Source organism: Canis lupus, chromosome 15 (genome assembly GCF_011100685.1).
Source record: "Canis lupus familiaris isolate Mischka breed German Shepherd chromosome 15, alternate assembly UU_Cfam_GSD_1.0, whole genome shotgun sequence".
Classification (NCBI taxonomy): Eukaryota; Metazoa; Chordata; class Mammalia; order Carnivora; family Canidae; genus Canis; species Canis lupus.
In genome coordinates, this window is record NC_049236.1 from 56,434,695 (window position 1) to 56,450,322 (window position 15,628).

The 15,628-nt window shown below is 39.5% G+C and overlaps 1 protein-coding gene across 2 annotated transcripts in view; it reads right to left on the reverse strand.

Moving 5' to 3' along the window:
- The window catches only part of C15H4orf45 (chromosome 15 C4orf45 homolog), a 98,438-nt gene extending 84,849 nt beyond the window's left edge, over positions 1–13,589 (reverse strand). For both annotated transcript variants that reach the window (XM_038559119.1, XM_038559120.1), the window contains exon 1: positions 13,404–13,589. In XM_038559119.1, the coding sequence (XP_038415047.1) occupies positions 13,404–13,467 (64 nt within the window). In that variant the 5' untranslated portion in view covers positions 13,468–13,589. The remainder of the gene's footprint in view (positions 1–13,403) is intronic.
- Positions 13,590–15,628: the final 2,039 nt, after the last annotated feature.

Sequence of the window (15,628 nt, forward strand, 5' to 3'; positions counted from 1 at the left end):
GTAGTGCTAAGACTATGTCTTTCACTCCCTATCCTTTGAAGCTGGAACCAGAAAGACAGCGAGTCCCAGAAGTCCCGGTCCCCCAGTGAGAGGTGCCCAAATAGGTCACATCACAAGAAAGCCTGTGATGAACCCACCATGCATTCCCAGTCCACCGCCACCAGCTCAAGAGAGTAACTCAGACCATCTACAGACCAATCGTAGCCTGGTTGCCACTGGATGTCTACTAGCCATATCTGGAAACTACCTGGACTTTTCCATCTCATTCTGATTGGAAGAGAAGAAGTTAGTAATGGCCCACCCATGAGGGAACTCTTGCTTACCATCCTGGCATCATGAACACTTCCCCTACTTGCACTGTGCAGAATTCAAATAATGAGTTCTCTCCGACCTTGAAGTGGATGTGTTTTGATTGGAGAGGTTGGCCTGGCCAGGGCGGCAACTAAGGGTCAGAATTTTTGGCACTGAAAATTCAGTGTCCCAGGAAACCCTTCATCTGGGGTAAACTGGGGCAATTGGTCCTCCTGGGACTCAATGCTGGTGTAGCTGGGATTAGAAGGTCTCAATCTGGACAGCAGGAGAGACTAAACCCAGAGGAAAGGTAAATATACAAGGGGGTGGAGCCAGCCATCTGGCCTGCTGGATTTGCTCCTTGGAGGTAGGCAGACAGTAAATCAGCGCTGCACTGGAGCTGAATTTCAAAGCTCTAATCAAGATTCCCTAAATATCCTTTGGTCGTTGTTTAAAAAACTGTAAACAGAGACTAACTAGGGTTTGTGATTATCTACACGCAGCTCTTTTGCTCCTCATTCTCCTTTGTCTCTGTAATTGTAGAGGAGAGAAAAATAAGGAGAGACTAGGGGTACAGGTGGGGAGGAGACCCTGAGGTCAAAGGTCTAGCATTTGGTAAAGGTAGGAGAAAGTAGAAGATCCAAAGGCCTGTGATCCTTTTTGATGAACAGACTACAGGAGTAATAACCATTACGGTAGAAGGTGTCTTCGAAGCTGCCTTATGTTAGAGTCACTTGCTCAAAAGTTCGTCTACTCTGCTGTGACTAGTTGAGACGTGAAAAGGTGGGTGATGGGAAATTGAAGTATCTCTGACCTTGGATGTTCCGTCTCTGAGCCAGGTAGAGTGGGATGTCATTTCCTTTCCATTGATCTACGGGGCAACGCTACCCCACTTTCTGTGAACTCTCTTCTTTAATAGATGGTCCTGGCTTTTTTTGTAACAATACATCATTTTCCTTTGGGCACAATCTCAGCTCCAAATGTATGCTTTCAACTTGAAAACATCTTAAACTGAGGCACTCTGTCATTAGTTTAGGTGATTCACAGTGGTGAAGTAAACGTCTACTGTACAGTTTTTGTCAGTTTGTTACATCATCACACAAAAATGGCAGGACAAACTCCCCTCCAAACTTGGAGATAATGTTTGAGACAGTCCGATTTAAGATAAAGGCTGATGTTGCGAATAAGTACCACAATTTTCCAAAGTCATTCTTCAAGGCCATGAAAATGGTGGCTGCCAATTGGAGAAAGCCATATCAAGATGCTGTGGCCCCAGACGACCGTGACCCTCAAACCCAAACTCTTGAAGACACAAGCTTTCAATTTCCCATGGTGACTGTGAACGAGTGGCTTCTCCATGCTGCTGCTTGTGCCTCAGAGTGTTCTGGGTCAGTAGAAGCAGGAAATTACTTATTAAACGATGATTAATGAGGTTCTTAACCAATATATAGACTAATGCAAATAACTCCCTACTTTATACTCCTTACACAGAATAGTCTATACATAGACAGCATTTCCCTAGAACCTCTCCTCCCTCACTCCCTCAGAAGCAGACATAGAATTATCATAGTCCTGGGGATTTATTGCAAGCTCATTTCAATCTTTATCTTCTTGGGTAATTATATGCCGAGGTCAATGATGAGGAATCATTTATTTATTTGTTTGTTTTTGGCCCATTTCAAGGAAGTCTAAGACACTTGGTTTGAGGCAAAGACAAATATTCCTGAGACCTAGAACTGATAGGTTCTTGGTTTTGTGTTTGTTTAATCCTTGCAGATGAGATGAGCCAACATTCTGCAGGGCATTTCCACATGTCAACGGGTACATGTGTGAGCCAGTGTGTGTGTACACATGGGCGTAGGCACATCCCGTGAGGGGCAGTGACAAAGGAGGGGACTGTAGGTTAGCACTGGGTCCTCTGTTCCAAACTGGCTACACAATCCTCAGGAAAGGAAATGAATGAGATTTACCACATCAGTTCCTAGGACTGTAGAATCGTGTGCGTGTGTGTGTGTGTGTGTGTGTGTGTGTGTGTGTTTTAATCTTCTTTATTTAGCCCACATGACTAGCATATCTACTTTGTTCTGTTTCCATTCTGTGAAAAGAGGGTGGTGATAGCTGTTTAGCTTGTAGATTGAAGTTTGAAAGAGTCTGGAAATCCCTAAAATAAAGAGATGTGGGAGGTATTATTTCCTTGCAATGAACAAAGAATTTATATAACCCAATTGCTATCAGCATTTATTCAGTAATCTTCTCCTAACTTCAGATAGCTTTGTTTGCATAAGTTTTGAATACTTAGATTCCTGATTATCCTGTCATCAGTGCCATAATTCATTGGGTTGGAAAACAAATTTTGTTTTTATGTAATCGTTTGCAGAATGATATAAGGCACACTGACTTAAATTATACAAATGTTCCCTTTTTAAAATTCTTTTAATTGTGGGCTTTTAAATTACTTTTAAAAATCAGTGGTTGTGAGCCGAGACCTCCGATCTTCTGACTAAAGTCGAGTTAGCGATTATCGGGTAATGGGATCGGAGCATATGTGAGCTTCCAGGAGCAGAACACACCAGTTCTACTACCCTAGAGTCTACTGAGTTTCCCAGTCACATGGACCACCTGTGTCACGAAGTCTTGGTGTGCTTGCTTAACATGCAGGGCCCCAGAAAAACTCAGACTTTGGGATATTTTGCATTCTCAAAAGTTTCCATAAGTGGTACTTAAGCATATTACATTTTGAGAATCAGTGTCCTACATTTGGAGCTGTGGTTAGCTCAGAGTCCCTTTCAGGAAGATCTTAGTATTTGCTGGCAGTAGAAAGTGGCAAAGAACCCAGAAACTGGATTTGACTCACATTTCATGGCACACTGTGTCTGTGTTTCCCTTAGTAGGCGCCTCCCTCCCCTAATTACGGATTTGTGAGTTCCATGCATTGTTGAGTACACTCGGGAGGTCCTGCACTTATTCTGGCCTCTTGGGGTTCCTAGCCGTGCTCTTAGGTCCCAGGGCAATTTGCTGGACTGTGTCAAGAATGAGGCTTAGAAATAAGCTGGGTCTCCCCTTTCCTCCACCAGAAGATTTCCTGAGGCTGTTCCAGGTGTTGTCAGAGAAACTCAGTACTGCTCGGGTTCTGCTTGGAAACCAAGTAGTGGGACTCCTGGTGTCGCCTGTCTAGCTCAACACTTCATGCAGAGCAGAAGCAATCAAGCTGCTCATTTCTTCCCCTCAAATGATCCCTTGTGCTCCCTGTTGATGAACAGACGACAGGAAAGCCCATTTTGGTAGAGGTCGTCTTTGAAGCTGCCTTAGAGTCGCTTGCTCAAGATTTTACGGACTCAGTTGTGTCTAGTTGAGATGTGAGCAAGTCAAGCGCCAGGAAATTGAGTATCCATCCCTGACCGCAGATCCTGTCCTGCAATTCTGTTATTCTGGCCCTCCTGCAATTGTGTAGCTTCCGGAAGTTATTTCCTTTACTTTAGAGACTGCTGCCCTGAATAAATGATTTGATCAAATAGATGATTTAAGGTCTCTTTCAGTACTGTTATTCTTAAAGGCATGCATAATCTTCCATCTGCCTCAGACTTTCCCCCAGAGTGTGTTTTCCTAAAAGATGATGTCTGCGGTCAGAGGGGCCTTTTAATTGGCGCTTTGAAAGGTTCCACCTTTTCTGAGATAATTGCCGGCAACTGGGGTTAGCAAGACAGTGAGGCACTTTATCCTTTATCACTTGCTGTGAATGAAATGGGCTGGGATCGTGCTCAGCAGGTGCCAGGGGAAAGTGCTTCCTCGCTGGATGTCAGCAGGCGCTACTCCTCTTGCAGGAGAGGGAGGAAGGAAGGGGTGATGGACTCCAGCTGAACAGGCAAAGGTGGATGCCTGTAGGAAAAACGTCCCACCCAGATCACCCTAAGGAGATCTTTCTACTCTCCTTGACTATAGAATAGTTTTCACCAACCAAGATTACGTAAATTAATAGGGTTTGTATGTAGTATTCCAAAATCTTCCATTCCACCATAACATATTTTTAATGGAACTTGTTTTCTTTAGTATGATTTAGATCAGATTTATAAGAAAATCCAAAAGGCCAATACTTAGCAGGTTTTCATATGTCTTGGGAAGGCTCTGATTATTTGCATCACAAATAACTTCATCTTCTGGGCCCAGGAGCAAGCAGTTTTCTTATATTGCTAGTGATCTGTATCAGTGGACAGTAGTGACACATATATGGAGCTTACCACATGCGAGGCGATGTTCTAAGTACTCGATGTGCATTAACTCACTTTAACCTCTCAGCAACCTTATGACATAGATATTATTATTGCCCTTTTACAGTTGGTATAGTTGAGGCACAGAGTGGTAAATATGTGGTCTAGGGGACAACAGTTAGCAAGTGGTAGAGCCAGAAAAGTTTAGATCACTGCTACTCAAAGCGTGGTCCCTGGACCAGCAGCATGGGCCTCACCTGAGAGGTGGATAGGACGCCCAACCCAGAACTTTGGAATCAGAATCCGCACTTTCACAAGACTCTGTGTGATTTATATAGACATTAAAGTTTAAAAACCACTGGCTTAGATAATGTTGAATTATTTCTCTTCATACCCATAACCTGCTTATGGCTTTAGACTTTGGGAAATAAAGTGTAGTTGGCTGGCTTATTATGAAAAAAATGGGATTTGAGAATGATTTTTGTGTCCTCTCCCTAGTACCTCTCTCCTCTGGCTAATCATATGCTCAAGCAAAAAAACAAAACAACAAAAAAACTTCTTTTCCTTAATAGTTTATTAAGAAAAAAGAGTTTAAAAAGTTATCGGATTCATATAATATGCAGGCCACTTTCATCTCATGAAATCATCATGGCAAACCTTATGAAAGAGGTACTATTGACCCCAAATTACAGATGAGAAGACGGAAGTTAGAAAGGTTAAGGGACGCCTGGGTGGCTCAGGTGGCTGAGCATGGGACTCTTGGCTTCTGTTTAGGTGTGATTTCAGGGTTCTGGGATGGAGCCGCACATCGACCTCAGCACAGAGTCTGCTTGTCCCTCTCCCTCGCCCTGTGTCCCCATTCACATGCTCTCTCTCATCCCTCTCTCCTAAATAAATAAAATCTTGAAAAGAAAAAAAAAAAAAAAAGATAGGTTAAGGAGAAAAGCCAAGACTGACACCTAAGTTTCCTAAGTCCTTGCTTCTTGAAGCAGGAGCTTCATGTTTATTTGTTTCCTAGGAGGTAGCCTGGTGTCTCGCCTCCAGTAAACAATCAGCTAGGCTTTGACAGAAAGAAAAATATTTTTTAAACCCTGTTCCAACAACAACAACAAAAAATTTTTTTGCTTCCTCCTAAGCATTTGTCCCTGATTTCAAGAAGTGATAGTTATGTAGCCTACAAGGGATCAACTTTGGAAAATTAAATGAAGGCCCAGAAAGGCAAATAAATGCTTCTCCTTCCCACCTTAGTTCTTTTAATAAAAGTGTTTATTGTTCTAAAAAAAAAAAAACCAAAAAATAATCCCCTCCCCCCCAAAAAACAACAGAGTATGGCACAAAGCTTATCCTGCTTTTCAAAGTGTAGCAGCAACTTTTTTTTTTTCTTGCAAATCACAGTGGTGATGATGTAGATTACCAACGAGTTTAGGTAAGATTGATTTAGAACTGCTGTCCCTTGTAGATAAATTTTGATTCAGGCAAATCAAATGCTATGTCTACAGAATAAAACGCAGATTAGCCAACCAAAAGTGACAGGGCCATTAAAATGTATAAGATTTTGTCATGAATTAGTTTTCAAAAATGTAAAATATTTGCTTCGTGAATGATGTGATGAGACACCAGCTGAATTTCCAGTAGGTCACTTTTATTCTTTCTTCAAATAGGAAACCACTGGCAGTTCAGTGTGAAGTCATTTTCTATTTTTAAAGTAATTGAATTTGAAACATAACTATTAGTGTGACAGCTTCACGGGGCAAAAAATGAGATGAATAAATGGGTCTGAAACCCAAGCTAATGGAGCAGTGCTTTTCAAAATTACATACACATTTATGTACTTCTCCTACCACTTATAGTTTCATTCATCATATTGGGTTTTGGCCATTTCCTTGAGAGTATTTCCAGTTCTAATATATTTGTAGCAGAAATCCCATGCTGTGATCGCCCTTTGTATGGTAAGATTCTATAATATTCCTGGTTTACGTGAGCAGATTTTCTAGTAGGTATATGATGGCTGACTAAATACATTAATTTTTTATTCAGTCCGTAATCTGAATATAATGCACATAAATGTGTCATATAAATAGGGAGCAAGTGGAGGCTTCCATCCTTCTGATCAAGGCTGTGTAACCTTCAGCAAGCCACTTAGCTCTCTGACCCTCAGTATTTCCATCTGAAAAATGATAGGTTAAGTTAGATAATCCTTTATGCTGCCTTTTAAATGTAACATCCCATATTAATTATTCCATCTCTCTCTTTAATTTGGACCAAGTGGGAACTTATGAAAAAGTCTGAATGAAAGAATGTATTTCTTTTCTTTTAAAAAATTTTACAGTATAGTTAACACAGTGTTATATTAGTTTCAGGTGTACAATATAGTGACTATACATTGCTCAGTGCTCACTGTGATAAGTGTACTCTAATCTCCATCTATTTTACCCATTTCCCCCCCCACCTTTCCTCTGGTCACCATCAGTTCTCTATTGTTGAGTCTGTTTTTTTGTTTGTCTCTTTTTTGCTTTCTTTGTTTCTTAAATTTCACATCTGAGTGAAATCATACGGTATTTGTCTTTCTCTGATTTATTTTGCTTAGCATTATACACTCTCTAAATCCATCCATGATGCTACAAATGAGAAGATTTCATTCTTTCTTATGGCTGAATGATATCCTATTACACACACACACACACACACACACACACACACACACACACTCCACATCTTCTTTATTCATTCATTTATCGATGGACACTGGGCTGCTTCCATGATGTGGCTGTAGTAAATAATGCTGCAATAAACATAGGGGTGCATATATCATTTCGAATTAATTTTTTGTATTCCTTGGGTAAACTGTAGCATGATTACTGGATCATAGGGTAGCTCCATTTATAATTTTTTGAGAAATCGCCATACTGTTTTCCACAGTGGCTGCATCAGTTTGCATTCCTACCAACAGCATGCAAGGGTTCCTTTTTCTCCACATCCTCATCAACAGTTGTTTTTTCTTGTGTTTTTTATTATAGTTGCTTTGAAAGGTGTGAAGTGATATCTTATTGTAGTTTTGATTTGCATTTCCCTGATGAACAGTGATGTTGAGTATCTTTTCATGTGTCTGTTGGCCATTGATCGTATATATTCTGTGGAGAAATGTCTGTTCATGTCTTCTGCCCACTTTTAATTGGGTTATTATTATATTTTTTGGTGTTGAGCTGTATACATTCTTTATATATTTTGGACACTAACCCTTTTTTGGATATGTCATTTGCAAATATCTCCTCCTATTCAGTGGGTTGTCTTTTAGTTTTGTTGATTATTTCCTTTGCTGTGCAGAAGTTTTTTATTTTAATGTAGTTTCAATAGTTTAGTTTATTTTTGCTTTTGTTTCTCTTGCCTCAGGAGACATAACTAGAAAAATGTTGCTTTAGCTGATGTCAGAGAAATTACTGCCTGTGCTCTCTTCTAGGATTTTTATGGTTTCTGGTCCTTAATCCATTTTGTGTGCCCTATAAAAGAGTGATCCAATTTCATTATTTTGCATATAGCTGTCCAGTTTTCCCAAAACCATTTGGTGAAGAGACTCTCCCTTTCCCACTGCACATTCTTGCCTCCTTTGTCAAAAATGATTTGACCATATAATCACGGGGTTCTTTCTGGGGCCCTCTATTCTGTTCCACTGATTGATGTGTCTATTTTTGTGCCATTACCATACTGTTTTGATTACTACAGCTTTTTAATACATGTTGAGATACAGGATTGTGGTACCTCCAGTTTTGTTCTTCGTTTTCAAGATTGCTTTTAGCTCTTCAGGGTCTTTTGTGCTTTTGTATGCATTTTAGAATTATTTATTCTAGTTCCGTGAAAAATGCTGTTGGTATTTTGATAGAGATTGCATTAAATCTGTAGCTTCGAGTATTGAAATTTTAACAGTATTTGTTCTTCCAGTCCACAAGCATGGATTATGTTTCCATTTGTTTGTGTCATCTTCAATTTAAAAGATTGTATTTTTAAATGAATGCTATTTATAAATTTTAAAACGTTATAGGACCTAAAACTGGGTAAGCTGGGTTGTTTTATTTTTTTAAACAAATGTTTTAAAAGTACATGACCATGCTCTAAAATATTTTTTAACTTTCTTCATAGTTTTGTTTATGATATTAGTTTTCATAGTCAGATCCCTGTAATGCAAAAATAACATCTATAAAATCTCCTCACTATGCAATAGAACTTAACAAATTGCTAGTAAATCCTTTGTGGTAGAATAAGCCAGCAAATAAAATGTTTTAAAAGTATAGATGATTAATTTGCCCTATCAGATTAAACCCACAGTTATCAAAAACATATGGATTATAGAAAGCAGAACAGTGTTTGACTTTGGGAGGATTGACTGGAAAAGAGCATTAAGGAACTTTTTAGGGTGATGAAAATGTACACTATCTTGATCTAAAAAGTAAATACATAGACACAGCGTTCGGTTTGTAAAGTGTGATCAAGCTTAATGAACTTTATAAAGTATATGTTGTTAAAAAACAAAATTCAACTGAGTAAATTTTAAAGACCTTATTTGCTATACCCAATGATTCATGAACTGGGAAGCATCCAGTCTAGCAGATAGAAAGGAGCTCCGAGGAGCTGTAGAAAATGGAAGACTTTTATAGGCAGAAGGAAGCAAGAATGTGGAACTTATACTAGGCAAAGTTTGGTTATTGCAGGTTTACTTTCCTTTAGGGGATTGCAGGCACCTATCAGATGATCAGATGGCTCTTGATGGGCCAGTTGAAGATCCACTTCTGAGAGACCTTATGTTGTTTGAACCAAGTCTCAGTTTGGTGAGGTAAGACTTTTCCATGAGTGACTCCATTTGGGGCCTCATTTGTTTTTAACAGTTACACATCAACCTCCTATTAAAGTTTTAAAGGTTGTACTCACTGACAATTTTTTCAAAAAGAAAACTGCAAATTGCAAACATATTCATTGCAAACTGAATACATTCTAAAATCCGCCTATAATGTAGATGATAATTTATGCTCTATTTCTAGCATTCAAAAAGAAAAGAAATGAACAGGAAAAACAAAACAAAGTGTGTGCTTTCGTTTTGTGGAGTGCAATGTGATATAATTTTCCTCCTTTCTACTTGCTTTTACGTGATTTCTTAAGGCCTTTGGAATTAGATTTGTGTTCCCTTTCAATACCACACTGTGCTGTGATGGATATTTAGATAAACAAATAAGACAACAAGATAATCTATAATGTTCTAACCAGAGCAACAGATTATAAGCTTCTAGGAGAAAAAGAGCATCTTGTTCATGTTCATGTTTATTTTTGTATCCTCCAAAGCTCCTGCCCAAATTTTTATTTTTATTTACTTATTTATTTTTTAGTAATCTCTACACCTAACAGACCCAACTTGAAGTTCAACAGTTCCATGCCCTTTCTTTTTTTCCTTTTAAAGATTTATTTACTTGTTTATTTGAGAGAGAAAGCAAGCAGAGGGAGGGGCAGAGGGAAAGGCAGAGAAAGAATCTCAAACACACTCCTGCTGAGTGAGGTACCTGACATGAGTCTCGATCTCATGACCCTGAGATAATGACCAGAGCTGAAACCAAGTTGGATGTTTAACCAACTGAGGCACCCAGGCACCCCTCTCATGCTCCTTCTGACTAAATCAGCCAGACACCGCTCCTGGTCCAGCTTTTAGTATTCAGTAGGGATTCAATTTATATTTGTTAAATTGAATTTTAAAGCATTATGATAAAAATTTAGTTTCAAAAATTATTTTTTAAAAGAAAAATACTAAAATTTGATAGAAGAATAAAAATTGATGAGTGGCCAAATTAGATAAGTGGTCAAAGTACACTAAGTAAATGCACACTGAATCAGCTCATAGAATAATGGAGCCTTTAGGGTGCCTGAGTGGCTCAGTTGGTTAAGCATCTGACTCTCGGTTTTGGCTCAAGTCATGATCTCAGGGTCCCTACATCAGGCTCCATGCTCAGCTGGGACTCTGCTTGAAATTCCCACCCTCTGCACCTCCCCCTACATGTGTGCACCCGCTCTCTCTCTAAAATAAATAAATCTTTTAAAAAATATAGAAGAATAGAGTCTTTATCTTCAACCTACCGATTCCACTCTTTGTAAATATACCACAAGAAAACAATAGGGAGAGAAAGAATTTATGCAAAAGTATCCATGTAGCTTTATTATAAGAGTAAAAATTTGGAAATTAAATACAAAATACAGGAGAATATGAAGTTACTCTATATCAATATACTGAAATCTATCAAAGATGACAACTTGGAATTGTGTAAATACATGAAACTAAGTATACACTGACACAAATGAGAAGAAACTTTAAGTTGTCAATGAAGAAACACAGTTGCGAGTGACAGAAAAACCTAACCTAAAGTGGATTAAGGAAAAGAGGAAATTTATTGGCTGACAGAAGTGAAAAGTTTAAGAAACACAATATCGCTTCAAAAGGGTTCATTGACCTAACAAAAAATACGTAACTATAAAACTTTCAGGAAAAGACCTAGGAGAAAAATCTAGGTGATCTTGGGTTTGGTGATGAGTTTTTAGATACAACATCAAAAGCATAATCCATGAAAGAAAAAGATGATTGGTTGTGCTTTATTAAAAGTAAAAAGTTCCTCTGTATAAAAGACAATGCTAAGAAAACAAAAAGACAAGTCACAGATGGAGGAAAAAAAACATCTACAAAACACTTATCTTATAAAGGACTTGTGTCTAAAAATACAGAACTTTAAAGATCAACAATAAGAAAAAAAAAACCCAATTATAAAATAGGCAAACATTATGAACAGACATCTCAACAAGGAAGATATACAGATGGCAAATAAGTACGTGAACATTAGTCATTAAGGAACTGTGAACTCAAACAGCAGTGAGACATAACTACATACCTATTAGAATGGCTAAAAGTAAAAGACAACAAAACAAAACAAAACCACCCCCGAAAAACAGACAAAAACAAATACTGACAAGGATGCCAAAGCAATAGGCGTGCTACCCCTTGCTGACGGGGATGCAAAATGGTGCAGCTGCTTTGGAAGACAGTTTGGCAGTTTCTTACAAAGCTAAATATAGTCTTGTCATATGATCCAGCAATCATATTCCTAGGTGTTTACCAAATTAATTTGAAAACATATCCGCACAAGGGCCAGCACCCAAATGTCTATAGAGGCTTTTTTCAGAGTGGCAAAAACCCCAGGCAACCAAGATGTCCTTCAATGGGTGAATAGATAAATGGTGGAACATCCAGACAAGGGAATATTTATTTCTAAAAAGACATGAGCTATCAAGTAATGAAAAGACCTGAAGGAAACTTAATGCATATTGGCAAGTGGAAGAAGCCAATCTGAGAAGGCTGTATCCTGTATGATTCCAGCTCCATGACGTTCAGGAAAAGGCAAAATTATAGAAACAGTGAAAAGATCAGTGGTTGCTAGGAGCTCAGGGAGAGAAAAGGAAGAAATGATTAAGTGAAGTTCAAGGGATTTTTAGAGTGGGGAACTAGTGTGTACAATACGCTGATGGTGAATTCATGGCCTTATGAACTGGTCAATGGACTTTATAGCCCAAGAGCAAACTTTGATGTAGACAAACTTTTGAAAAAATCATTTAGGAAGTTGGAGGATTCCAGGAAGGAATTCAGACTGCAACAAAAGAGTCCAACTGAGGGGCACCTGAGTGGGTCGGTGGTTGAGCATCTGCCTTTGGCTCAGGTCGTGATCCCAGAGTCCTGGGATCGAGTCCTGCATCAGGCTTCCTCGGGGAGCCTGCTTCTCCCTCTGCCTGTCTCTCTGCCTCTCTCTGTGTGTCTCTCATGAATAAATAACTGAAATTTAAAAAAAAATCTAGCTGAAGGGGGTGGGAGGGAAAGATGCTGACCCAAGTAACTTTGGAAATGAGTGGAGTCTGTATGTCTAAAGGCAAAAGGGACTACAAGGAGGCACCATCCTCTAGTTGATAAGTGTGTTCCGATGGAACACAGCTTAATAATTTTTTAAAAAGTTTTATTCATCCATTTGACACAGGAGCACAAGCAGGAGTAGTGACAGGCAGAGGGAGAGGGAGAAGCAGGCTTCCTGCTGAGTGGGGAGCCGGATGCAGTGTTTGATACCAGGACCCCCAGATCATGACCTGAGCTGAAGGCAGGTGCTTCACTGACTGAGCCACCCAGGCGCCCCAGGTTAACAATTCCGATAGCTGTATACAGGTATATTGGAACTGAACAAGTAAGGGGATGGCAAATAGTTGGAGCCAGGTTTCTCATGATCGAAGTGGGAATTTATAGATATACAAGAGCATAAGCTTATAAGATATGTTCATGATTCAAAATTATAAAAGAAACAAAATGAAATTTACTTTATTTCTTGTAGACTTATCACAATTAGTCATATTGTTTAATGACATGTTATGATAATTCCACACACATACCATTCAGATAATTTAAAGCAGGTGGAAGGAACAAAATGCAAGCAGACAATTGTATGAGGCTTAATATACATCTTGATCAAATTTTTATTAACCGAATACATCAGGTTTATAAAAATACAGGAAGACTAAACTGGTAATAATTCAAATTTGATCAAAAGTATACTTTAGCATCAAAGCAGTTCCCCTTATACAAACATAAACTTTATGATATAAAAATGTTCATTGGTGAAAGTTAGCTGAGATATACTGCAAGCGGGGTTGTCTCAGATCTGTTTATGGCAGCACGGTGTTGATGCCCGGACTGTGTGCATAAGAGTAGCAATATCCTATAAAATAACCGTATGTGATGATGATCCCATTCTTCCATCCATTATGTGAGTATCGTATGTGAACATCATAGAGGTGAGGGATAAAGTGTAAAATTCCCTGTGAAAGTATACGCAAAAAACTCTTTACCTGTAACAATCATCCGTTTTCCTACTGTAGTAGAGATTGGCTCTCGAAAGGACACAGATGCCATGGCTAAGGCCTTAACTGTGCCGCTGGGCTTTCTCCCTCAGCTTCCTCATAGCAGTTTGTCCCAGAAGGACTAGAGTCTCTGTTCTCCCTGTGTGTGACCCAGACTTTGTGGTTGCTAAGGACTCTTTACGACAGGGATGTAACAATATTCCTTCTAACAAAGTTCTGTATTCTAGTCTCCCAGAACAGATGGATACAGCTGTACTATTCCCAGGGACTGCATCTAAAAATATCTTTTTCAAATCTGTCAGTATTAAGTCAAAACAGACCCATTCAAGTACTAGATGTAGAGCAGACTTATGTCACAGATGACCTGGGAGCCTCAAGACTTCTTCCGATATTTCCCAAAGAATGTTCTGCAGAGGCATGTTATTGTAAACAAAACAAACAAACAAAAATCAACAGGCAAAGCCCACGAATCATTATTAAATGCATTTGAGAAATACTGGCTAGATAAAATACATTACAAAATTAGATTAAGGAGTGAATAATTGCATCTGTATCCGTATCTATGTATCTTCCCAGCCCCAATTCCAATACCTAATATATGCCTTGGTCATGTCAATTTATTTATGGTTTGCATAATACGTAATGCCCTTTTATTCTTCTCAGCTTTTACGCATACAATTCATTCTTCCTATAATGTTCCTAGGCAAATATTTCTTGTCATCTGAGGGCCAGAGCCCACATCTCCGCTTCCAGGAAGATGCCTGCAGACATGACTATTTTCTCTTCCATGACCCTTAAACTTCTACAGCATATTGCTTATACCTATCTTTTAAACTCTTCCCATTTGTTTTAATTGGCTAATTTAATTGTTTGCCACCCCACTAGAATCTAGCTCTCAAGAGTTCATAGGAAAAGCATCTTTAATCATCTTTTCGATTTCCAGAGACTTCCATGCAAGAGATATTTAATAAATTTTTGTGAGGTGGATACATGAATGAACAGCTCATTTCAGCCTGCTGAGAAATATGGTACTGATAATCCATGAAATAGAAATTGTCACGGTAATTTCAAGTTCAACACTAAATAGATGAAAAGGCAATACCTTTTGTTTGTTGAACAAATTAAAATAAAACCGGTCTTTATTGACTGTGGACAGGTTTGGTAGCGTGGTAGGCAGAGAGATGCACCAGCGGTTCCCCTTCCAGGGAGGGCCTGCCCCTTTGCTGCAGGAGATGCAGTCAGCACACAGCCTCCGGGGTCTGCGTTAGCAGAGCACTTCTGTTGAGGGGGTCGGGCCCTTTCGGGGGCAGCCTGTGTCAGGTGACTAGGTGAGGTGGGAGTATAGTGGCCCATCATTTCTGTCTGCCACAGGACAAGTATTTTGCCTGATGGGCCAAGGTTTTGTTGAGCCCATCACAGTTCAACCTCTCCCTCTGCCCAATCCCATTTCTTTTATTTATTTATTTTTTTAAGATTTTATTTATTTATTCATGAGAGACCCAGAGAGAGAGGCAAACACCTAGGCAGAGGGAGAGGCAAGTTCCCTGCAGGGAGCCCGATGCGGGACTCAATCCCAGTACCATGGGATCCAGACTTGAGCTGAAGGTAGATGCTCAACCACTGAGCCACCTACATGCCCCCCCAATTCTGTTTCTGCCTCTTTCTGTTCACAGGTAGAGATCTCAAATAACCACCTTGCCCACCAACTTCCAGAAAACCTGATGTGTCAGGACCAGACAGCATAGACATACACGCACAGACGTGTTATACAGGAAGGCCTCTCATTGTAACCACTCAACCTTTCCAATCTGAAACCGATTCCATTTCCCCCATGGAGGCAAGTAGACTCAGTCCTTGTTTTCCTACTGATTGATCTTCTCTGGGGTCACTTGCTTTGGTCCTGACCTGCACTGCACTCTTGTCCTCTCTATTGGCCCTCTCTGCAGTTTCAGCAGCTTTTCTGCTCTATCTGAAGTTACCTAGTTCTGGTTATTACGGTCAAGGGCTCTCTATCCCTGGCTGAAAACTTCTCTTGGAAAATTTTCTGTTTGTGTCCTTGGACCTTTCATTTTCCAAGATTGAGCTGTCCAAATTTGAAACAAGCTAGTGGCAGATAGGAACCTGCCCATTTGCCTCTGTCACTTGTGGTTTTCATGGTGCTGGGTCGAGAAAGGAAGGAGGAAGCTGGATGGGGAAAAGTAATTCTTAGTAAA